The 16,298-nt window shown below is 34.1% G+C and overlaps 2 protein-coding genes across 7 annotated transcripts in view; one reads left to right on the forward strand and one right to left on the reverse strand.

The window, feature by feature from the left end:
• Nucleotides 1-12,772, reverse strand: part of LOC112451620 (protein abrupt-like) — an 83,122-nt gene extending 70,350 nt beyond the window's left edge. For 2 of the 6 annotated variants that reach the window (XM_025011349.1, XM_025011348.1), the window contains exon 1: nucleotides 12,137-12,772. The gene's annotated coding sequence lies outside the window, so the exon portion shown is untranslated. The remainder of the gene's footprint in view (nucleotides 1-12,136) is intronic. The other 4 variants (XM_025011353.1, XM_025011352.1, XM_025011351.1 and 1 more) reach the window with 3 other exon arrangements.
• Nucleotides 12,773-12,858: 86 nt separating this feature from the next.
• The window catches only part of LOC112451624, a 13,261-nt gene continuing 9,821 nt past the window's right edge, over nucleotides 12,859-16,298 (forward strand). Inside the window, exon 1 of the mRNA XM_025011373.1 lies at nucleotides 12,859-13,078. Within this exon, the coding sequence (XP_024867141.1) occupies nucleotides 12,918-13,078 (161 nt within the window). The 5' untranslated portion in view covers nucleotides 12,859-12,917. The remainder of the gene's footprint in view (nucleotides 13,079-16,298) is intronic.

Below are 16,298 nucleotides of genomic sequence, written 5' to 3' on the forward strand. Positions count from 1 at the left end.
AAGCAAAAATAGTGATATAAAAAATTATAAAGATAGATTAGAGAGAAGATATTCCAATAAAAAAAACATAGTAAACAACATGACATTGCTTTATGTGCTGTTTACATGTTTGCATTTATTTAAGCATATAAATTACATTTGATAAACGTGAGTTTTCCAAAAAATTGCTTGTGTGTACGTATGATAAGTTTATCGTAAACAATCTACTCAAAATATTGGGCGAAACTAAATTGGTCATCTCGCCAATATAATTGCGGCGAAGCATGCTATGCCGTCGGTTACTTTTGAAATGCGTTGTAATGGTTTCGGAGCGCGGTAACGAAGGCATACACTGCCGTAGGGTAAGCATTTCGTTTGTGCCGAAAATAAACATCCTGGCAGCCACTTCTTTTCACGACTCCTCCGACAAGGAAATTCATCTTGCTTTCTTGGGGTAAATTCTCAGAACGTTAGAATTTGCACAAGCTGTACTGCGAAATAAGATGGCAATCTCTCTCTCTCTCTCTCTTAGACAGTCGAATTTGCTAAGAGGTTACTCGTTTATTTAGCAACAATTTTCTGCTTTGTGAAATTAATGAAATTCTAACGATAAGTGAAATATGCATTCTTATGTATGCATCATCATTAAAATAATTTCAAAATTTAACACTAACAATTATATTGATATAAAAGTTTGTTATCAATAATAAATAAAAAAAGTAATTTAGTATAATTCAGACATAGATCAAAATGAAATGTATGGTCGAATTATTCGAATAGTTTCATATAGAAACGTTTGAGCTTCAAGTTTAAATAGCTTATGTAGTTTGAACGGAATTAATGCATTGGATCCAATACGTTAAGTTCCAATGGAACTATTCCAACGGATGAAATTTATAGTAAAATCGTTTAAATTATTCTCTATGCCAGAAATTAGATTATTTTATAGAAAATTACAAATAAATAAGCAATTATTTCTTTTCTCACAATATACAGAACGTAGCGTTGGATCTTTTCAAGAAACGCGAAGAAGGCTTGAAATTCGAAGAGCACTGAAAGATACATTTAAACTATTTGAATTCCGGCTTGAAATTCGAATTACTTGCTTAATTTAGGGCCATTTCGACCAAGCTCCAATTAACTTAATCGTTGATTAGTCCATTGGAAATAACCAATCACATTTGTCAATTTGCTTCATGAATAAATCCGATTGGTCATTTCCAATGGACTAATCAACGATTAAGTTAATCGGAGCTTGGTCGAAGTGGCCCTTTGAGAGAGTATCTCCTAGGAATAAAAATTGTCGATTTATCTAACTAATCTAACATATCAATAGCTAGATGAACAATACAAAATGGAGGTCCATAGGATATAGTGTCGCGTTATAAATTATTAACTAAATATAAAGAAATCCAACTTCATCGCCCAGCAGCATCACGGAATAAATGCTAAGTCAGCGAACGCATCCGGCACCGAGAATAGTGGCATTGTGCTCGCCATTACGTCGCACCGGCTTAAAAGCATATAAAAGTATGCTCACGTATACCTGGGACCCATGAAGCAAATCTTGGAACCATTAATAATATTGCCGGCGCAATTATCGGGCCAGCTGCCGCGTTTCCTTAGGGTCCCTTTTAGTTCGAAGCAGGTACCAACCAAGTTAGAACCTATTGCTCAACGAGTGCATGTGTGTACTATATGTATACCAGATACTACGTACTCTAGGCCTCTGGAACTCAGCCTGAAAGATATATATCTTCTTGTCTCATTGCGGTTGCCCGCCCTAATGTTCGAGAAAGCTAGCTAGAAGATGAGAGGCGGACTAGCGAAACTAACGCGTCTAGAGATCCACGTAGCAATCAGATATCTTTGATTTTGGGAAAAAAATATGACGATGAATATAGTGTATGCTACGGTGTTGTCTAATCGAATATCGACTGTTTAAAATATAAATTTATTTTATTTTGAAAAAAGTTTTTATGTATACTTTATTAATTATTAATGATAGACCTCGTATTAATTATTAATTCAACAAACAATTATTAATTAACTTTTTTCTGCAAATATGAACGAAGAGTTAAATTATGAGTTAATATTGATACATTTGGAAATTAAAAAAAGTCGTATTTTTAAATGTATATGTATATATTAAGTATAATGTATTTATATTTTTGACGGTCCTTGTGTAAAAAATACAAATTCTATTAACGAATAACTTTATTGCTCCTATGGTGAGGGAACCATTTCTGTATAAAAAAATTCGCTGTGATAGCAAATATAAATTAAAAAGCAATGCTGTGTTCAAAATTTAAAGAGATTGAGGAAAAATAACCAAATTTATAAAAAATTTAAAATTAAATTAAAAAAAGTTTTTAATTAAGCTTGAGTTAGAATTTTTGACAGGTAAAATTGATGCTATGATTTCGACATCTTAAGGTCTAATACAAAGTAGACTAGCAAGTCAAAGTCGAAGGTATTTGACCCCTTACCTGAAATTCTTTCAGGTAAGAATACATTTTCATGTAGCTAGTTTAGACAACAGGGTGGGTAGGGAGAAGGTACAACCTATCAAATAGATGTCCAATGAGGAAAAAGAATAAGTTTGAAAGGACCTGCCCCACGAGAAGAAGGATATCCAATAAGAAACGAGAAATCGAAATTCCATATGGACTTCTATGTGCACTTCGGAAGATGCATAAAACAAATCGATAAAAGTATTAAGGAAAAAAGTGCCAGATAGAATTATAATCTAGTCGATTACAAAAGAAATAGCAGCTCCAATGGCAATCATATTTGTCTTTTAAATTTTTGATAATAATATCAATAATCAGATAATAATACCAATCAGTAATCAGTAATAATACCAATCATAATTCGTCGAAATTATCGCAATAATCTTGAATTTTTTCATATTTTATACTAATATTGTTCGTGATAAATGCCGCACAAAGAAAATGTGAAAACGGTTACGAAGTCTTAATTATGAAATCCTGAATTCCAGCAATGGTCCGCGCGTCGCAATCCCAATATGGGTCTATCGATTTATCTCGCGACTATAAACAATATTGGCATTTGCTAATTCAATGATTGAAATTAAATCATTCAAATAATGCCTGCCGCTGCAAATCACGCAACGCTATCACGTCCCTTCCACCACTTACGCCAGATTATAGTTCGATATCCGGCAGTCCCTCAACAACGGCTCGGCATATATCATCGGCAAAGTTTGCCCGCCGACAATTGCTCTCCTCTTCCATCTATTCCCCCTCTCCGCCATTCCCTCTCCCTCATCCTCACCATCGGACCGTGACGAATGTATGTACATCATCTCGCGGCCGCAATCTCGTGCCCGTCGATTCATTAATTAATCGCTGGACACACATACAGAGACCGCGTGTTCGCGCACGGTGGCAATTACCGGCGCATTGTCGCGCATAAATCATTAGTAAACGCGTCGCTTCCATAATTCGGTTAATTTGCAGTGTTTTTGCCGACGCTAGGTGTCATGTAACGCGCCGCGACGTTTTCCCACCACGCGCGCTTTCTCTTATCTTAATTATCTTGTTTAGACCGGCCATAATTTGCGTTACAATGACGCGATTGATTGGCGTCATGCATCATTTTGGTGAGATGGTTCGCTGGTATTAACTGGACGAATTAAATTGGGCGCCTAAATAATTTATGTAGCGAATGATTGTTGGAAACAAGTTGAATTAATAAATAGATGTAATTTTATCAAAATCTTTGTTAGCAATAACGTTTCGTGAGATTTCGAAATAATAAATTATTATTAGAGCGATGAAGTGCATTGATGGCACCTTATCTAAATTGATGTACTGTAACTCGTCACTTTTATCATTCGTTGTGCGAAATAATAATATTTAATTAGTTAACTGAAAGATTATCGTCGGAGATAATTAATAATTATATAAAATGAGTAATCAGCGCGATGCAACATTTATGTTAATTTGGTGTTCAATTTTATAAAAATAATTTTCGATTCCAATATACCGTGCCAATATAATAAATGAATACGTATAATAAATATCACGATTATCTTTCGCTGTTGTTTAATAAATTTCAAACAAGGAAGTTGCTAAATTACATTTGCGGCTTAATTGAATCGCGCAAATGATAAAATCGATATCTTATCAGAGGTGATATAACCACGCAGGGCTTAGAGTAACTAAATTCACCGCTTCCGTCATGTGATGTCCGAAAGAATTACATTTGAACAATTAAATTAAAGTTAACCAATGCTATTTATACTTAACGGAAATTAAATAATCGGAAAATCTGTCATTAAAATGTCAAGCGACGTTCCAACAATAGCAAAATTATAAGTTTGTTCCAGTTTGAGGTATATATTTTGATAAATATAAAAATGCAAAAATTAATTATTAAGTGTTTATAAATCGAAAATGTTCCGAAGGAGATGTAGTCTCATGTCAAAGACCTGAATAAACACTCATGTTTATGGATGGTTTGTCTTCATTTCCTGACCACACACTCTTGATAACAGCGGGATTAAATTCCGTACGTACGTGCGTCGATAATCTGAAGATAAAGCAATGCGCAACGCGACGAATACACGCTTCAAATCGTTGGCCGCTCTCGTTTCTTATTGACGTACTTACTCCGGCGAATAGCGATTGGATTACAAATTGGTTGAGTTAACCCTCGTCAATGTAGGCGTCTTTGGAACTCACTTTTAAATTTACATGAATGTCACGACGCAAGCACGAAATTGCACGCGATATTGTTCTATGCTGTGTGAATTTGATACTGATAACGTGTCAAGGTACAGTAGAAAATACTTTCTTTGCTACACATAACTATCACTGTTATCACTGGGATATGGTATATTTACAGTTTACATTTTTCGCCTGAAATGTAGGGTAAACTCGGGTAAGATGACCATACAGGAAAGATGGCCAACCTATGTTCTATCAATCTAGCTCGCCATGAAACATCGAATGAACATGGGTTGGCCATCTTTCCTGTATGGCCATCTTACCCGAATTTATCCTAAATGTTCTGCTGGAACATTGAATTTAAAAAAGACATCATTGAGAGCAAATATCTTGTACATTTAAATATAATTTATATAATATTTAAAAAAATTACTATAAACCTATTATTGTGTAATTAATATTTCTTCTGTAATTATAATAATCCAGTTATCACCGTCAATCATATGCGAATATTTTTCAATTTCCATGTGATAAATATTTCACGGCAGATAAACAGCTAAACAGCATTTATTTTTCAAGTAAAGATGCTATCATGTTTTTTATCCTTCCAAAATTGCTCCTGTATTGTGCCGGCGCTTCCGTTATGTACCCCGGTATACACGCTCGTGCGAGCGTAATCTCAAAGAACGATTATTCCGACTCTCATACATAACGAACGTTCAGTCGTGACTATCAGCTTATCGCGACGCGTGTGAGTCAGTCATTAATAAAAGGGTGGCCATGCACACCGTGAAAAGCTTAGAGGCGAGGGTTCGTATCGATCAAATAACCATCGGCCGCCATGTGCGAAGACGCGGAACGGAGGGGTCTCGCTCCTTAACTAGCATCGCCGTAGTGATTTTCGCTAATTCTTTGGAACGTAATAATAAGCTCGCGAAATAAGTTTACGTTCTGTAAATAAGTCTGTAAATAAAATAATGAAGCAGCGCCTTGTTTCGTTTAAATGAGAATTGCACAAGAATTATAAACGTTATATAGTATTGTCGCACGATAGTCACGCGTGAGTTTATAAATGTTCAGCGATGCATTCTCGGAATGCTGTTAAACGGTATTAAAACTGACAGCACGAACGAACTGAAATTAAAGCAACAAAGTCAACGTCGTTATTCGAACTTTCAATTAATGAGAGAATTCCGTATTCTCTAAAACGTGTGCCCATCGTGTTATAACATTGTAATTCTCGCTCTACGGGATATCCTCTTTAAACGTACGTAGGTATAACATGAACGTACCTGGTGATCAACAAACGCGTCATGTTAACAAAAAAAAACAACAGAGGTATTACCAAGCAGGACGATAGAATAAATAAAGTAAGTGATACGCGCGTGATAGTATAGATACGATGTTCGATCGCGTTCAGAAAAATGTTTATTTTTTTATAAACGAGCTTGGGCATAAATGCGGGAATATAGCGCGCTATGAAACTCGGGTCGATCCATTTGACCCTCCCCCCGATATACGCGCATACATTACCGGATAATGCACGTGCGTACATTAATTACGCGTCGGATGAGCCGTGAGTTCTCTCTCCCATTCTCTCTCTCTTTCTCTTTCTCTCTCTCTCTCTCTCTCTCTTTCTTTCTCTCTCTCTCTCTCTCTCTCTCTCTCTCTGCTTCCTTCTTTCCTTCCTTCTCTCTTTCCTTCTTCCTCGCGTCCAGGAAGCCGCGTATCGAATTTATCAAAAACACGACGGGAAGCCCGTGGGATGATAGAGACGAGGAGAAAGTGAACGCGACCAATGCGAAGCTCTCATGTATCTATGACGCCGAATGATGCTGCGTTTCTCGTTATTACGTTTAGAAATCGTGCTTTACTCCCACGGATTTCATTCCGGACAGATTAATCGACGGCGACAAGCGTTGTAATAGGGAGAAAGAGAAAGAGAGAAAGAGAGAGAAGGGACCGCGCACATTTGTCCGAGGTATCATATTTATAAATTCGCGTAACTCGCGCGACCGGTTTCGTATATTATCGGAGAGCCGTTTCCCGCATTGTAGATCAGCAATTCGGTATTACGAGTACGAAGTATGACCGCAAACTATCGGTATAAGCTAGAAGAATGTAAGGCTTTAACCCTCGCAATTGACCCAACTGCACGTGTAAAGAATGTTGGCGTAACTGTTACGCAAAAGATTAAAAATAGCAACAATATGCCATTACAATTCGCATCGAATTACCAAGATTGAATAATATATCAGGCTCGATTGGAGTTATTAAATATCGTATGTGAATTTCTTTTTGGAAACAATGATATCGGATATCGGATACAATGTGCAATGGTAGAAGAATTATCACATTTCGCGTGCGAGCACGGATGAAAATAATGTAGCTCAAGTAAACGAATAATTTGACGAGCTGCGTGTGATAAACGAGGTGTACTGTAATATATAAGTTATAAAAGGAAAACAGCCCAGTTCTAGAAAACCTCGTTTTGTTTGCGCACGCAATTTGCGTATGGAGCAAGTATAGCCTACTATTATTATCATGAGTAATAATAGCGCGATACAGCTGAACTGCAGCTGTTCGTCGATGTACGGAAACGCATATTCTGAAATGTAAATGTCGCAATGCAATTCTCGTGAATTGAATGTGGAAATCGTATTCATCGAGCCTACCATAAAAGGCTGCTTATGTATCAATTAAAATGCCACGTGTGTCTGGGGGATGCGCGAAATAGTCATCCATAAATTCTCAAAATTTTCGAATGCCAAATCGATCATCCGTACCCGTTAAACTCGTGATTGATAACAACTGTCATTTTGATGCGAAATTCTAGTATATTTTGACTGACACGCCGGCACAGAAAGGCAAGTAATTAATTACGTAGAATGACAGTAGATGAATGAGATTGGAGAATTGAATAAGATTTTAAATAAAATTTGAACATTGCTTCATCCCTTTTATTAATTCTCCTGTGATTGTCTGGGAAACGTTCATATCGAATTATTATATTTTTCTCTAATGCAAATCTGTCTTAAGCTTAAGTCTTTAAGTTTTCTTATCTAGTCCAACAAATTCACGTGTTATTAATTATAATTATTTTTGCTTAATATAAATTGAGTTGAGTCCAAATAATTACCATTATTTGATAAATATGTATTGATATATATATTGTGACGATTGTATTAATCTTTAATAATAATTTATTGCCATTGCTAATTATTATTATTAGAAATTATTAGTTGATTTTTGAAAACGTCCACTAAAAAGAGTTTAAGTCTGTTTTCTGCAATAAAAATCATGATATCAGAAATATGCGGTACGTGACGCATCATAAGATAATGTACGAATACTCTCCGTTGAACTACGGTTTAGGTTTCTACACGAGTGTTCTACGTGTATTCGCATACGTGTGCGTACGTACACATATATGACTGTCTTTGTGTCTGTGCTGCACAGGCCGATTTATTGATCACACGCGTCGCACGCAATACGACGAATATGCGTGCCTACTATATCGCAACCGTGTACGACGTTTGAAAAGTTTCTATGATTTCATGCACTGTAGTTATCTCTGATATGAATGCGAGGGCAAAGAAAGCTACGTCGCTAATTGCAGTAAGTAAAAGCAGTCAATATTATAATGAAACAAAGAAGCAATTAATAAACGTGGATATTAATTACTAAAGACTTTTGTCGAAACTTCAACAAACTTGCGAGATAAAAATTAATGCCAATTAATTTCATGTAGAAAATATTTCGAGATCAATATTTGCCACAAACTAGTATTCAATATACGGGCAAACAAACAACATAAAAATTATAAGATAAATATGGCAAATATATTTATATATTTATTTATTTATGACCCTGTAATAATATATGTTCCAATGATTTTAATTAGTAGAAGTTTTTGCACTACAAAAATATTCTAATAATTAATACCGTCGCAGTACGTTATTATATTTATAAATAAATATATAAAATATGAATATGTTTGTAATGAATAACAAATATATAATGTATAGACATACTTGCCACGTTTAATTTAAGATTTTTATATTGTTTTTTATGTATTATGTTTTTCATGCTTGAATAATACTGAATAATAATTTATTGCAAATATTTATACTAAAAATAAAAGTACAATACACATAATTTAAGTATAATAAAGATAAAATTTTATAATAATAGAAAATGCATTCATATACACTCTATTGCAATGTAGGAACAATACTAAAGTCATTTTTTTAATCACGTGTTTCTGGAATGGGTTTGCACGAGAAAGAAGTGTTTTCCTAAAATAAATTATTAAAAATTTCATAATCCAGAGTAGAAGCACAATAGTACATTTTTTGCACAAAATATATTAAGAAGTAAATATATAAAAATTTTTTAGGGCTTCAAACCTGATTCTATTAAAATTTAACATATGCTCTTGAATGATTTGCATTTCTCAAAGACTTGGGTATACAACGAATGGCAGTAAGAAATGGTTAGGTGCTTTGAAAGGTCGAATAAGCTACATTGCATAAATAACATTCTAGTTTCCGTTAGATGTTTTTCCGTTAGATGGTAGTAAAAACTGTGCAAAGTAATGTAGCATAGCGGTTGTCGTTATGAAATTATTTCATATTTCTTCTCTTGTATGAGAGTAACAACTTGTATTAATGTTGCAAAATAAAATGTAATTTTTTTGTACAGTTTATTATTGTATAAATTATACAGTATTGTATAACAACATAAAAAGATAACATAGCAAATTAATACTTCAAAGCGTTCACGCGATTAATAATTGCATTATTTTCTTAATTTCAATATTGCGCAATAAATTCGTAACCAATATATTTAAAGAACAAATTATTCAAGAAAAATTTCAGTATAACAACTAATTTTTTTACAATATCAGCATGAGAAATTGCACAAAACGTGATAAATTATATAAAACATTTATCTTCAAAATATATACCGGATGTTGCAAGCAATATTATAGACAAAGGTTGAATTAAGGTAAAATATCTGCACAAAAAATAAAACTCAAAACTTCAATTTCTGCTTATTGTGTTATAATTCGCGATTCTAACTTCGCATAAATAATGTTACAATAATAAATTACTCCTTAAGAAAATTATTTGGTTTATATTAGTCTTTCTTTTATTATTTACTATTAATTTATATTATTATTATTAGTTTATGTTCACATTTGCGTTAAAGGAAGAAAATATTTTCAGTTAATTTTTTTTTAACTTTTAGCAAGTAATAAATTCGAGATTAAGATATTTCGACAGCAATTAATTTAAAGAATAGTTATGACATTAAAGTAACATTGCTAATTTATTATTTTTAATCATTTTATTGAGCAGTTATGGTATTTAATATCAGTGCAGTCAAAGTCATTAAACATTTTGGATATTCGCTCAGAACATTTTAAAATAATTCAATAGTGATTAAATTTAAATCTGTTGCATTAATATTTTGTTATAAAGAAATTTAAAATTATTTACAAAAGAAAAGTTTAACTCTGATGTGATGCAATCGCAGACTAATAGTCGTAGAGATAAGTAGTTAATAAGTAGTTAATCGATATAAAAAGACTGATACTGAATGTCAAAGAAAACCGCGGATGAAAATCGTAAGACCAGGAAATCACTACAGGAAATTGCAACATTTCGTAAACAGGATGATTATTTGGCACGTAAAAATCGATCAGACGAGTGACAGTAATGTAAAATTATGATGACAACTCGAAAATGAGAAAAAGTTTGCAGCACGTGTAGCTATATTATCATTGTTCAACACATGATTTATCACCACTGGTCATCGATATACATATATTATAGATATATATTATAAAAAATAATAATGTCCGTGCTTGTTTCTTCAAAAACCCGAAATTGCATATGAGTCGACATTTTTCATTAATCGCGCTATCAATTAATCGATTGATCAATAATATTTCTTCAGCATCTTCTGATAGGATGACAGAATTTTCTTAAAGCTTTGTAAATTAATTGTTGGACATATATTGCTGTTAACACATTAAACAATGTCTTAAATAAAATCTTGATAATAATCTTCTTAATAAATGATTATCGAAAATAACATGATCACATATTGGAGTAATGAAATCTGACGAAATTGGAAAATCCATCTAGACATTAGTGCGTTTGGCAACAACTTTGCGAAAGGCGAGAATTTCGTAACAAAAGCCATTGGCAATTACTTTTCAGCATTAAATAACGTTGCAATTTTCCTTAATAATCAATTACTCTGAATATTAAGAAATAAGATAAACAAAGCGCTATGTTTTACGATCCGATTCAGTAATATTGGTAAGTTCATCGCAGAAGCACATGCGAGGGAAAAGAAAGAGATGTTTTCGCAAATTTTTCTGTATAGGATTTTGATTTAAATTAACTAGAAATTGTAGGTATATGTCTAATGAATTTTCAATAGCACTAGCAACCACGAACAATTCAGATTAAAAGATTGCAGAAATGATAAATTTCTTGTGCAAATGTATAACATAAATGATCTGATTACATGAAGCGTAATACATAATATGTCGCGTAATACATAACTCGATATGAACACAGAGAGCAATCGCCAATTTGTGATACCTGGCAAAAATAAACTTACGGAAACCCTTGACCGCGCGCTGACAGATTGCCAAAAGGATAAATGTTTACTTGAACATGGCCGAGCGTGAATCAACACCGCGAATTTCGACAAAATCATTACGCTCTATCCGCGTGATGCATTCCACATCCAAGAGAACGTTGCTAAATGCGTGAGAGTTGCGATATATATTTTCATTTGAGGAATCGTATTACTTCGCGACGAGTATTACCGTTCACGTATCACAAAACACGTAAAGCTCAACTGTATAAAAGCGCGCACGTCGAACAACGGCGCAATTAATGGCGTGGGCCGTGGTCGATCGTGCAATTAACTTTAACGAACGGGCGGCCTTGCGATTAAACTTAATTAGTATCGCAATAATAACTCGTTAATAATCAGAACCGTGTACAGAATCGTGACTCTGTGTATGCACTAACGTGCACTAACGTGCACGTGCACGAGCGTACATCATCGCTTCTCCAAGCACGCAAGTGTCTTTTGTGGGCATGTGTGCGTGTACGTATGTGTGAGTGGTGTGTTCATGCGTGTTGGTTGTGCGTTTACAAGTGTCCGTGAAGTGGTCGTGTAGGTGAAGCTCATATTTACGCGACGACGATGATGACAAAGAGGAGAACGGCGACGCTACACAATTTTAACGTAGGAAAAATGGAGTAATAGTTGTCACACGAAATCAAGAAGCGTCGACTAACAAGCACACATTAAACACCAAACAGAAGAAATCAGGGATTGGGGAAAAAAAACCAATTGCACATTTCCCTTCGATTTGCCCGAGTTTGTAAAATTAGAGTAGGTAAAATTAGTAACCAGTAGTGGATGATTACCTCCGTTCTGGAATCTTTGGTATCTGTGGTTTGTATTTTTCTCTGCGGTAGCTAGTCTCGTACTAGTGGTTGAAAATAATAATGAACGAAGAGTCCCTTCGTCCCGATATGGTGCGACATGTGGAAATTGATTGATGCAAAAGATGGGAATCCAGAGAATTGTGTTGTGAAACGAAGAGTCGGCGTCAACTGATAGGAGTCCAGGAGTGACGGGTAGGACGACCTCCGGCGCGCGAAGCTGTCAACGAAGCACAGAGTTCCTTTTCATTTTCTTCCCCGCCTCGCTCAGAGCACCACTAGTTCCGAAGCTTTTCTCTTCCTTGCGCGGCAACACTCGACTCGTCTCCTCCAGAAGCGCGACAATACGAACCGCGAAGCCACGCGCGATGCTACGCGTGTTAAGGATCAATGAATCGCTTTAAAACGCACGCGTACGTCGCTCTTTCTCGCCTAGTTGCACGCAGAGCGAGGATTGTACGAGACAGTACAACCGGAGTAACATAAGTAAAAAGATACACACTACCGTCCTTTTTTTTTTCGTCACGAAGGATGTCACGAGTAAGGCGGATTTATAAAGCACGAACCTGATTGCGGGACGGCCCGGCGAATTATGGCTCTCTTTACGCTTTCGGCGTCTGCTGCTGCTCCCTCTACTGCTCATGCCCACACCTCCTCGTCACCCCCCCCGTATACTCACTTTCCGTACTCTCATATGATCCCCACTCGGTACCATGTCCCCACCACGGAATACCTACCATTAGGTCCGCGGCTTCCCCACCAGATGCGAGTGAAAGAGAGGAGAGAAGGAGATCCAGAGCGTTGGCACCTTGCGTTGAAGCGACGCGCGATCATACTTTACGTCTTCCGGTTACGAGATTTTAGCGCGAGAATGATTTTTGGAACAGACAATCATGCGTCGCGGAAATCGTCACCTTTAATGAGGTAGGATGGTTTCTGTTTTGTTATGGGGATTCTTTCCATGTATTTCATCTTTCGATACATCTCTGAGATCGCGTGTTTTCGGAGTAAAAAATTGATCCTATCTTTATCAAAATTTTTATTAGAATTAAAGGACTGATGTTTATTGATACATACACTGAGAAAAAAATATTTATTAGATGGCTCCTAATAGCTTATTTACTTAATATAATACACATATTTATATATTTTTATTTAAATTAAGTAAAGATATTTAATTCTAAATAAATATGTGTATTATATTAAGTAAATAAGCTGTTAGGAACCACCTAATATTTTTTCTCAGTGTAGCGATGCTGAGACATACAATTTCTATTTAATTATTTTCTTTAACAAAAAAATACTTAGAGAAAATAGAATCTTAACATACACACAGATACACAATTTGACTGAGCAAAATGATTTTATTCAATCACGAAAAGAAAATTGTAGATAGAGAAAATAGAACTACGAGATTTCATGAAACAAAAATTAAATAATGGAAATGGATATTATATTATATAGTATTATACTCCGATAATTCTCTCCATATATATACGACTAACTAAATTGATCACAGTTACCAGATTTAACGTTGTTATTTTTGTAAATTTTTAATGACAGTATAAATCTGTCTCTATTCTCGAAGCAGGTAAAGCCTGGATCAGGAAGATATGGATATTATAGAACATATTTAAATATTTCTGTGCTAGATTCGGGATGACGAAAATACTCTTAAAGACACCTTTAATGTCATAGTTTCAGAATAGAAAGTAATCGATATCAACAAGAATATTCTCTCAGAATTAGCAATCATGTTTTTAAGGTAGACTCTGCAGGCATCATTCGTCACGATTTCTTCTCAGCATTTCTTTTTTCATTTTAGTCAGTAATGAAACTTTTGAGAATTTTTATCGAAATTTAGAAGTTAGTAATCTGAATAACGATACCATGCATGTAATCACGTTTCAGACATTGCATATAATGCTGATTAATTATTTCCAAATATATTTTAAATATTTAATCATGGAATATTAATTGAAACAATTCTAGAAATATACATTATTTATTTTTCATAACAGCAACGATATAACGCTTTTTTCGACCAAGTTTTTAAACATAACTATTTAAACTTTTTAAACAGAACTATGTTTTTAAAAAGTAAGCAGCTATTCTGACTGTTGTTGCTATTGTAATGCACTTCTAAGAATAAACTATCTCATACATATATTATCAAATTATGAATAAGATCTAAAAAAATCGAAGAAGAAAAATTGCAAAACTTCGACAAATTAAGGCAAAGATATGAATGTACTTAAAAAATAAAACATTGTAGAAATTTGTAGAAAATTTTCGTGCAGTGTAGAATATTCCATAGTAAACAGGAAAATGTATTAAGACTTTAAGAGCGTTACGGGACTCGACCAATCACATCGAGAATGGTAAAGAAAAATATTATGTCTACGAATATATGTCTCTGTGTGTGTGGTTGGTACATTTCTCTCTCTTATATTTTACATTTTTCTGCAACTCATTACCCTTACCTTTGCTAGTTTTTCATATTTTCTGACAAGTGTTATATACATATTGAAAAAGAATATTTTAAATTTATGCCCGCTCAGACACTCAGGTCCCTGAAGAGAAGACTTACAATACTTACAATTGTAGCTTGTGATACCTTTCTTGTCCTAATGTGGGTTCAAGTATTCTATCAACTGGCCAGCTCATTCTATACAACTGGCCAGCAGTACTCAAATAATTTCAATTTTCTGGAAAAAAAAAAACAAAAAAATTGAAATGGTTAATATCAAACATGTAAAACATATAAAAGAAAAAAGGAAAAAGTTGATTCATGACGGAAAAAATCTTTAAGTCGAAACAAATATCAAATATTAATTGAGAAATTTTGTGTGTGCATAAAGAGCTAAATTGATTATTGGAAGTGCATAAAGGAAAAAAAAGTAATTGCATTATGGCATGAATATCCATGCTTTAAACTCATATTGAATTGAATTTTTATCCAACAAGTTCTTCTCATTTAATATTTAATAAATATGATATTAAACGTTCTTCAACATGTTAATTGCTCAGCAAATTGTTTTCTGCTATCATGGTATTTACGTTATTAAAATATATATAAAAATATCAAGAATTACTAATTGTAATTAATAGAGCATTGTTTATTTTATTCTGACATCATATTATTTATGTTGTTTAGAATTTTACAAGAAGTAGAATTTATGCGCAGCAAATGTTTCAAATAAGTTTGATGATGCTATCAGTGATCTCCTGCTGCATTACTAAAAAGTATTGTCCACTGGTTATTTTTTTAGCAGTTAATATGTTAGTGTCACTAGATTCATTGTCAGTTAGCAAATTCTATCGGCAGGGATCAACCGTGAAAAACGTACTTTAGATTTAGGATCTTAACCAAGAGGGTCAGTGAAATTCTTCAGAAAACTGCTTTCAGTCTTATTATACATACATACACACACATACACATATTATATACATATATATGTACACTGAGGAACCCATTCAGTTGAATCAACTAAAATCTTTGGTTGGATAAGCAAATTCTTTAGTTAATATAACAAAAAATTTGATTAACATGATAAAAATTATTTAACATAACTAAATTTTTTATGTGAACCAAATTTTTTGTTATATTAACTAAAGAATTTGTTTATCCAACCAAAGATTCAACTAAATGGGTTTCTCAGTGTATAAATGTGTGTGTGTGTGCGTATGTGTGTGCGCGTGTATTTTAATGGCGCAGCGCTACGTGTACTTATCTTTTATATTATTATGTATTTTTAATTGAAGCTAATTCATATCCAATATTTTCCACCCTCAACTTTCTGTTTATAATATCTAAACTTTTATTAATTATGCAAAATATTTCTGATTTGCAAAAGGTATCTGCGGATTACAATCAATCATAGCAATAATTTTTTTGTGTCTCTTAAATAATGCCACATGTATGTTCTCGATGTAGTTGCTATAGCATGTAATGTCAACGGCATATTAAGTTGTAGTCCTCATTGTAATCCTCATGCTACCCTTAACGATATGCGATCGATATCCCACGTTGAAGACACACCCCGAATACAATTCTCGAGCTTACCAAGAGGTGGTGACTGACCCGAGACATTCTCAGATATCGGCGTTATCGCTGAAGGTAACGGTAAGAGATTGCAGGGGG

This window comes from Temnothorax curvispinosus, unplaced genomic scaffold, assembly GCF_003070985.1.
Source record: "Temnothorax curvispinosus isolate PA1 unplaced genomic scaffold, ASM307098v1 QBEX01002414.1, whole genome shotgun sequence".
NCBI lineage: Eukaryota > Metazoa > Arthropoda > Insecta > Hymenoptera > Formicidae > Temnothorax > Temnothorax curvispinosus.